Source organism: Durio zibethinus, chromosome 2, assembly GCF_047325235.1.
Source record: "Durio zibethinus cultivar Kanyao isolate XHJ-2024 chromosome 2, ASM4732523v1, whole genome shotgun sequence".
Taxonomy (NCBI): Eukaryota; Viridiplantae; Streptophyta; class Magnoliopsida; order Malvales; family Malvaceae; genus Durio; species Durio zibethinus.
The window spans coordinates 14,197,861-14,206,832 of NC_143163.1; the positions used below are offsets into that span (position 1 = coordinate 14,197,861).

At 35.5% G+C, this 8,972-nt stretch overlaps 2 protein-coding genes across 3 annotated transcripts; one reads left to right on the plus strand and one right to left on the minus strand.

The window, feature by feature from the left end:
• Positions 1-331: 331 nt before the first annotated feature.
• LOC111309322 (sterol 14-demethylase-like) lies at positions 332-3,260 on the plus strand. The gene is made up of 3 exons (XM_022908398.2): positions 332-470; positions 663-1,285; positions 2,062-3,260. The coding sequence occupies exons 2-3, from the start codon at positions 824-826 to the stop codon at positions 3,058-3,060; spliced, it is 1,461 nt and encodes a 486-aa protein (XP_022764133.2). The 5' UTR covers positions 332-470; positions 663-823; the 3' UTR covers positions 3,061-3,260.
• A 3,042-nt stretch (positions 3,261-6,302) lies between these two features.
• On the minus strand, positions 6,303-7,994 carry LOC111308144 (peptidyl-prolyl cis-trans isomerase FKBP19, chloroplastic-like). 2 transcript variants are annotated; one of them, XM_089750671.1, is made up of 4 exons: positions 7,718-7,993; positions 7,434-7,614; positions 7,205-7,283; positions 6,303-6,466 (listed from the first exon to the last, which is right to left on the minus strand). In XM_089750671.1, the coding sequence occupies exons 1-4, from the start codon at positions 7,793-7,795 to the stop codon at positions 6,442-6,444; spliced, it is 363 nt and encodes a 120-aa protein (XP_089606797.1). In that variant the 5' UTR covers positions 7,796-7,993; the 3' UTR covers positions 6,303-6,441. The 2 variants fall into 2 exon arrangements, with proteins under 2 accessions (XP_089606797.1, XP_089606794.1); XM_089750668.1 differs by having other exon boundaries at positions 6,324-7,046; positions 7,718-7,994.
• Between the last annotated feature and the right edge of the window lie 978 nt (positions 7,995-8,972).

Below are 8,972 nucleotides of genomic sequence, written 5' to 3' on the forward strand. Positions count from 1 at the left end.
ATTGGGAAATATTTATATATATTTTTTGGCAAAAATAAAAATGGAAAATCGAGTAATGGACCGGTAGAGGAGAATCTTGGGAAAGCCATAAGCCCAGTAGGTCACGATCTCCAGGCCCACTAGTCCTGACAGAACCAGAAGCAGTTCATAAATTTTAGCCTAAATTCGTTCCTTTCTTTAAATTCCGACTTCTCACGTGTTATCCTATGCTACGAAACAAAGTAACAGGATTATAAATAAGTTTACTCATCCAATTATAGGACGACACGTCAACATCAAAACAGCCACTTGGAGACCCACGGTTTTTACCAGATCCAACCAGCGCCAACGCAACTCGCCGGCTCGAATCAAGCTCGGTTCGATTATAAAACAGTGCTTACTCTCACTAATCGTAATCTGCCTTTAAAACCAACTCCTGATCCGATCGTCTATTATGCCTACACTTACCCTGATTTTGAATCTCAAATCAGGTACTTAGTCTTCCTTCTTTTTTTTAGCTATAATTTCTGGATTTTTACATTATTCGTGGGACTATTAATTTACATTTTGGATAATGTTTTCTTGTTGATTTTCTGCAAAAACTTTTTATGTAACAAAAGATTGCTAGAAAAGCAGAACCAATTTTTGCTATTTTCTGACGATTTGAACTTTTTTTCTTTTAGGTTGTGGAATGCTGGACTCAATTTAGTCAAACTATTGACTCAAGAGAGTGTTGATTAAAGATTCTTCTGCGCAGCTAAACTTTCTTCTTAAGCTTCATAATTCTTAATTTTCTTTGATTTTCAGCTGAGAGCTGATAGAAAATTATCAAAACCTTGCCGCCATGGAAGTAAATGACAAGATTTTGAACATGGGTATTCTCATAGGAGCCACCCTTGTAGTGGCCAAGCTCATATCTTTCCTCATAATGCCTAGATCTAAGAAGCGGGTGCCACCAGTAGTCAAAACCTGGCCGGTACTTGGTGGCCTCCTTCGATTCATGAAAGGGCCAATCGTGATGCTCCGGGAGGAGTACCCAAAGCTTGGCAGTGTTTTCACGTTGAACTTGTTTAGCAAGAAGATAACTTTCTTGATTGGGCCTGAGGTTTCAGCACACTTCTTTAAGGCTTCAGAATCAGACCTCAGCCAACAGGAAGTTTATCAGTTCAATGTGCCTACTTTCGGCCCCGGTGTGGTTTTTGATGTGGATTACACAATAAGGCAAGAGCAGTTCCGGTTCTTTACGGAAGCCCTTAGAGTTAATAAACTTAAGGGTTATGTGGATCAGATGGTTACAGAAGCTGAGGTGAGTGATTTGCTAGAAATTTTGGTTTACTTTTCTTTTTGTTGTTTATATATTGTATACTATTTGATGACCCCTTACCTGACAAAATGAAAATAAAAAAAGTGACTTTTATTCGATAGTGTTGGACTATGATACTCTGACAAGGGAAAATGAAGTTTCAACTAACATGGATGGAGTTTACATTTCTATTTTCGAGTAAATTGATGTTTGGTGGATAATAAATGAACCAGCACAATTGAATAAAAGCAGTTTGTTTATTTCAATTTGGATTATGTTGACTTGAGATAGTCAGGAGACTTCTTAGGAGTTGGCGTATCTGAAGTTTGACCTATAAACTGCATATGCTAATAAAGCTGTTTTGAACATTGATATTTCTTTCTTTAAAATCAATTCAAGCATTATGTTTCAAGTTGTGCTTAATGCATAAAATACATCTTCCCACCTCTTTTTTCCTTTATGATTGAAAAACAATGTGCGTTAGTGGCTTGCTATTACTTTATGATTTCCCGTACATAACCCACTGATTTTGCTTCTTGGACTACTCTGATGAATAAAAAGGAATAAAGGATAATAGACACTAGGTACATTTGGTTTGGGAGGTCAAATGACATGTAAATGAAGAGAAAATTGTCTTGGCCAAAAAAAAAAAAAAAAGAGAAAAATTGTGACTTTTGTACTGAATTCAAGGTTCCTTGTATGGTTCACTGTTACATATGTTCATAATGTTGTAACTCCGCAGACATGATTTGTTGCCTAATCATTATGGAATTGGGCAGGACTACTTCTCAAAATGGGGGGATAGTGGTGAGGTGGACCTTAAGTATGAGCTGGAGCATCTCATCATCTTGACTGCTAGTAGGTGTCTCTTGGGTCGAGAAGTACGTGATAAGCTTTTTGATGATGTCTCTGTACTCTTCCATGATCTTGACAATGGCATGCTCCCTATCAGTGTTATCTTCCCTTACCTGCCTATCCCTGCTCATCGCCGTCGTGACCGAGCTCGAAAGAAGCTTGCAGAAATATTTGCAAATATCATAGCTACCCGTAAAAGTTCTGGCAAGTCAGAGAATGACATGTTGCAATGTTTCATTGAATCTAAGTATAAAGATGGTCGCCCAACTACTGAGGCTGAAGTAACTGGCTTGCTCATTGCCGCTCTCTTTGCTGGGCAGCATACCAGTTCCATCACCTCTACTTGGACTGGTGCCTATCTACTCTGTAACAAGGAGTTCCTTTCTGCTGTGCTGGAGGAGCAGAAACAACTAATGCAAAAGCATGGAAGCAAGGTTGATCATGATATCTTATCTGAGATGGACACCCTCTATCGGTGCATTAAGGAAGCCCTGAGACTTCATCCTCCACTGATTATGCTTCTACGCAGCTCACACAGTGATTTTAGTGTAAAAACCCGAGATGGGAAAGAATATGACATCCCGAAGGGTCACATTGTCGCAACATCACCAGCATTCGCAAACAGGCTTCCTTACATTTACAAGGATCCAGACACATATGATCCTGATAGATTCTCTATCGGGAGGGAAGAAGACAAGGCGGCTGGGGCTTTCTCATATATTTCCTTCGGGGGTGGCAGGCATGGTTGCCTAGGTGAACCTTTTGCTTACCTTCAGATAAAGGCAATATGGAGCCATTTGTTGAGGAACTTTGAATTGGAGCTTGTGTCACCATTTCCTGAGATTGACTGGAATGCTATGGTGGTTGGTGTGAAGGGAAAGGTGATGGTTCGTTACAAGCGGCGACAGCTTTCGGTTAATTAGCTAGGTAATGTTTGTGGGTAACTGGCAGCTTTAATTTATTTTAGTCGAATGTTGTTGGCCTTTTTGTTCTGTGTCAAACTTTGGTTTATTTGTGTTAACTATTGCATTCTCTGGATTCTGTTTGCTAATAGGTTTCGTCCATTGCTACAATATTTATGATTACTTTATGAGCAAAGTTTGGTGTCGCTGTTCTGAACTTATGTCGTCCTAAATTCAATTTTAATTGAATTAATGAATCAAATTAATTCATCAATTTAATTCAGTTAATCATTCGTTACTAAATTAATTTTAGTATTTATCAAAAATAATTTTAAAAAAATTTTGATTTTGATTACCTGGGTTCATAAACTAAATTAATCAAATTAATTGAAATGTAACATAACTCAATATAAAACTGAAAATATATGAAATTGATTGTTTGATTTTATAAGTTAGAGTTTTTGATTTAATAATTTGTTATTTGAATATTTCATTGAATGGTTTTGTTTAATTTGTTTCAAATATTAAAAATTAAAAATTAAAAATATAATTTGAATTAAATGTATTTTATTATTTGATTAATCAAAAAATTAATTAAATAAATCAAATCAAATTTTATAAGTTAATTTTCAAAACTAATAAGTTTGATTAGGAAATAATTTAATTTAAATTTGAATAATTTAATGAATTAATTTAATTAATTTAATTTTAAATAATTTAATTCAAAATTAAGGAGAAGGTCATTGTTATCACAAGTCTTAGTAACTAAAACCTTCGAATAAGGGTTGTAATTTTTCAGCATTCGTACTTGTTGTCAGAAGTAGGCAGCCAGATGACCATCCTATGTTTGGGCTATGATCTGTTAGAGATGAGTTAGCATATGGATAGTAACATGATGAGCAGGATCTCTTGCCTAAGCTATCATTATCGCTATTGTAAGTTTTCAGCTTTCAACCTTAACCGGAATAAAAGAAGCCCAATAACCATCCTAGCCTTGGGGCCATTTTATTGCGTCAATAGTAGATCACCAACAATCTCCGATGTGTAGTCTCAACTCTCAACTACTGGTTCTGCTCTCTGCTTACCACTCAAGAATATGAACTCCTCGAGTAAGAGGAACAGAAATAGTTTCTTTCACGTAGTAGTTGGGGATTCAAAAGCAAAATCAGGTAAGAGAGTAAGTTGTAGAGCTTGAATGCTGCTTTGGCATTCTACTCCACCTCGACTAGTTCTGCCATTCTATCAGAGCAAAACATCTGAATCAACTATTAACATTGCAGTGAATCTGACATTCAAGCAAGCGCTTATAAAACGATGTTATTGGCGGCATGCAGATAATGGTTAACTGATTGTATTCTACCCCTGACTTAGGATATTAACATATTTATGAAATCTGGTAAGCAATGCATGGGTGCAACCTGAGTCGAGATGTTGACCTTCATCCTTGGCCGGCTTCGCACTGCACATTCAAGTTCAACGAAGCTAGCTAGTCTTTTCTTCAATAATAATGGAGATTATAATTGTAGGCATGAAGTAAAGAATTCATCTGCCAAACAAGACAGGCGAGGCAGCAAAGTGAAAACGCATCAGTAGTTAAGGATCTATGTATAAAAACACCACTTCCTACTTGAACCCTTTCATGTGAGAGATAGAACTCTGCAACAGAAAAAATTTTAGGAATAACAAACTTCGAAATGTGTATAGAAAAGCAATCGTTTATCATTACCAGCAAAAGCAACAGTATAAACCCATATTTTATATACACGGATGTTACAAAACTTTTGACACTGAAATGAGGATTTGGAATATCAAATTCTGGATAGAATGGCCGACCAGACCTTTTTTGGACCGTCATCTCTTAGTTGGCAAGATAAAGAAATCTCAAAAAACCAATTAGCAGAATTATTCGTTATTTCAAGAATAGCTAGAATTTAGTGAATGAGACATGAGCTCTCTAGTTTCACAAGAGAGATCCTCCACATTCTTTGCCCAATGTTTTCCAATATTTTCACCACCGGATGACACGTCAGCTCTCTGTACTCAGTATCAAAAAACCTCCCTGGAACAAAAAGCACCCTTGTGATTCATTGTCATGATGAACCTATTACCAGCTAAAAAGGATGGCCTGTACACAATTTCTAATCTCAATATATAATGCAATCCCTAAATGTTGTCAGTGAAACATGACGACCCTCGAGCAGAAATCAGTTTGGAATGATTTTAAGGAGCTCGATATCGAACTGTAGGGTCTTGTCTATAAGCCCTTGGTTCCTGAGCACAAAATCCAGCACTCGTTGACCCTGTGGAAGAGGCTAAAAATCTGCATCATATGAATAAAAAGACAAAGAAAACCCAAGATATCACCGCAGTGACTTGAATTTTATCGAGAAGGTTATTGGTCTGGGGCCTCTTTTGTTGAAGACATTTTGAGGATATCCCAGTTCTGGTGACACTATGATCCTGCATCACTGTGAAAGTAAACTGTGAAACGTCCACACAATATGGTCACAAAAAGAAATGACTTAATCCGTTTTCTTTTCATGATCAAGGGAACAGGCATCAAGTATCTGGCATCAACAGGTTCCAGAAGTTTTACAGCTTGGGCTGCACTAAATTCTTAGCTCAGATTTAGTAGAAGCAGTGAAATGCACTTAAAAGCATTGTCAAGCGTCTATCTCTTAAAGTATGCTTTGCTCTTGGTCCTAAGTGGATTTATTTTCAAAAATTAATGTTGCATACAGAAGAGTATGCAATGTGTATATACATCTGAACGAGGTCATATGTGTCAGAAAAGCAGAACAGGCACCTTCTTCTAATGCCTCCCTGTGCCATTCCTGAAAATGCTTCCTCAAAAGCTAGAATTACCTGAATAATTAGTAACGAGAAAATCTCATCCAAAGTTTCTATTTTGATATTTGTATCATTGAATTGTCCTCAATATCCATCTAAATCTCAATATGCTGCTGCAGGACATAGCAGGAAAATTACTTATATCTTAAATCTTTGACAGTAGCTCATAAATTTAAAAAAGGAGAAAAGGAAACTACTTGAGGAACATGTGAGACCATAGACAAGCATAAATCCTAAAAAATCATCATATTGCAATAAATTTTTGCTTTAAATCAAAAAAACTAGAAGGTGAATTAGAACTACGTTTCTACATTCCTGAGTTGTAAGGAGAACACTGTTTAATATGTTTCGGTAAAAACCACCACTCAATCCTCGGGATCCAAGTCTGAATTTGAAAGTCTTTGTTATCTCCCTGCATATTTTAGACCAGATATAATCATGAAATAATCAACCAATAAACAATGATTTCCAATATTAAGATGAGAAACATTAAGTTCCACAAAGGAACCACCTTTGGTCTTGTTTCTAGCTTCAAATATGGGCCATAATATCCTATAGTGTAACCATCCCAATCAACCTACAGTACATGGTTCGTAGCTCAAAAACTGCTTGAACTAGCTTGAAAAAAAAAAAATAATAATAATAATAGTTGTGAACTAAACTTGCAGGTATTCAATTGATTTTCATGTTAACAAATTGAAATGTAAGCCTGCCCAATTTGCCAAACTCCAGACCCAACAACTTTTGAAGACAAACCATTTCTGTTATACTGGTTCTCTTAAGACTTCATTGTATGATAGCATAAAGGAAGTTGGCTGTCTGGAAGGATCTATTTAGGTTTTGCTGGCATAATATCATGCTATTTTTGTCAAATGCTTCTCAGAGCTTCAATCTTTAGATTGTGCGAATGCTCATCCCTGTAAATGAAACTGGCTAAACAACTACGAAAACAAAGAATTCCCAATATTTTAAGTAAGAACAACTAATTTTACTCAGTCCAAAATCAAAATTGTTTCAACTGGATGCATATTCTATGGAAATTTTGGGTGACATAAACAATTTACTGTCAACATGATTTAACAAACATTTAGAAAATTGTTGCTTATCACAACCGTCTCTCCCATCTTTGGTGTAGGGCCATCCTCCACCCGCTAGTCCTACATTCTCCTTGAAATTTTAAATAAGAACACACACATACCAATGAAACACTAAATTTAATTTTAAACAGGTAACGATGATTTTTTTTTTTTTTTTTGGGGGGGGGGGGGGGGGGGGAGAGGGAATAACAAAGTGATAAGTGAAAGTGATCTCGTACTGAAGAGCTGATTCTGTTTCTGTGTAGTCTGGAAACCGCATTTTGCTCTTCCCATAATCCTTTCCCCTGAGTTCTGGCACTGTTCCAAATTCCAATCATTTGTGTACATTTTATGACTTTAATATAGTAAAAATGAAGTAGATTTAAGGGGTGAAAATGACATGCATAAAAATTAAACATTCAAATGAAATTAAAACTTGGAATTCCTAATTGAAAAAAGAAAATATACTGTCAGTAATTCCAGATAAGGCCACCATTGCCACTCCATTTTCTTCCTTGGAAGAATCCCAGAGAGCTCCAGCTACTAACCCAACAGCTACTATCACCAATACTTTTCTTCGCTCAATCAGCTGAGATTGTTGTTGTTGCTGCTGCTGCACTGAAAGAGATGCTATTGGTCTGAACCTTCTCTGAAATGAAATAACCAACATTTTACTTTACCATACAGAGAAACTTGAGTGTTTGATAGAAACTATGACGAAACTGATGCATTTGACCGTGGATAGGACGTACTCTTGCTCTGGTTGAAGTTCCTCCCGAGGATAAAGTAAGGGATTGCGGCAGAGTTACAGCCGCTGAAATTGACGCCATCAAACTAATTATTTTAGTTCCGTGTCGGGGGAAAGGAGGTGAGAGAGAAAGAAAGTGTTTCTACGCGGGAAGATAACGACGTTAGCTTTTTGCAGAGCCTCTCTGCCGCTCTGCCCTCCACCCAATCCATTTGTTTCTTTCTTTTTCAAACGGGTTAATATCCTGATAATCTTAAATTATAATAAAATATTCAATTTTTCGTCCGTTACTGTGATTTATTATTATTATTTTTTTTTCATGATAAAATTTTTGAAAATTTTATCAAGGATAAACAATGTATAATAAGTCTAAACTTTAAAGTTTATCCTACTATAATATAGCAAGTTCATATAATTGTTAAGTTTATACCATGTACTATATCCTCATTTAAAGGTAGGATACATAGGAGATCAGTCACTCCCTCATCATTAAACTATTCAAAGATATTGATATTGAAATGATGAGCGCTGCTGCAAACAATTTTGGAGACTTTACAATTTCATTATCACTTTCAGAAAATAACAAAATGTTCCTTTTAAAATAAAAGAGATTAACTTAACCAGAACATGCATTTTCAAAGTCACATTTTAAAGCATCAACAATATTCAATTTGTTTTTTTTTCATGGGAATGACCAACTATACTAAATGTAAAAAATCAAATAATAAATAAGAAATATTTGGCTTACAGTTAAAATAGGAATATTTGCACTCAATTGTTGGGTCTAGCCTGCATTAAGCAAAAACAAACACTGATGAACAAAGAACCTAACCAAAATCAATTCAAAGGCAGTAAGAAAACAAAAATACTTATCAACATTTTCAATTGGATTGATGTGACATGCATTAAGGCAAAAGACACGCATTTGAACAACAAAGTTGCAGCAATGGATAGAAAAGAAGCAAATTAAAACAAATTTATCATTATTTTCCTTTGGTTTCATTTTTTCAATTCCTTCCTTAAACTAAGTTCTGCCAGTATAGTAAGGGACACTTAAGAACTTTAAGGAAAAGACAATATATTAAACTTAAACTCAAAGGCAATATAGATTGGAAACATAATAAATGAAAATGAAATGTGAAGTGGTTACAATTTAAAAGTTCTTATTATAACAATAGTTGGTATTGTTATTGTAAATACCCAATGTATAAGCCATAACAAATAATCCATACCTTTTATTTTAATATTATATACAGCAC

Coding starts and splice junctions, on each gene's coding strand:
- LOC111309322 (XM_022908398.2), top strand. CDS start 824: ATGGAAGTAAATGACAAGATTTTGAACATGGGTATTCTCATAGGAGCC. Junction 1,286..2,061: donor AGATGGTTACAGAAGCTGAG/GTGAGTGATTTG, acceptor GGAATTGGGCAG/GACTACTTCTCAAAATGGGG.
- LOC111308144 (XM_089750668.1), bottom strand. CDS start 7,795: ATGGCGTCAATTTCAGCGGCTGTAACTCTGCCGCAATCCCTTACTTTA. Junction 7,615..7,717: donor GAACTTCAACCAGAGCAAGA/GTACGTCCTATC, acceptor ATTTCATTTCAG/AGAAGGTTCAGACCAATAGC. Junction 7,047..7,204: donor GAAACAGAATCAGCTCTTCA/GTACGAGATCAC, acceptor AGGAGAATGTAG/GACTAGCGGGTGGAGGATGG.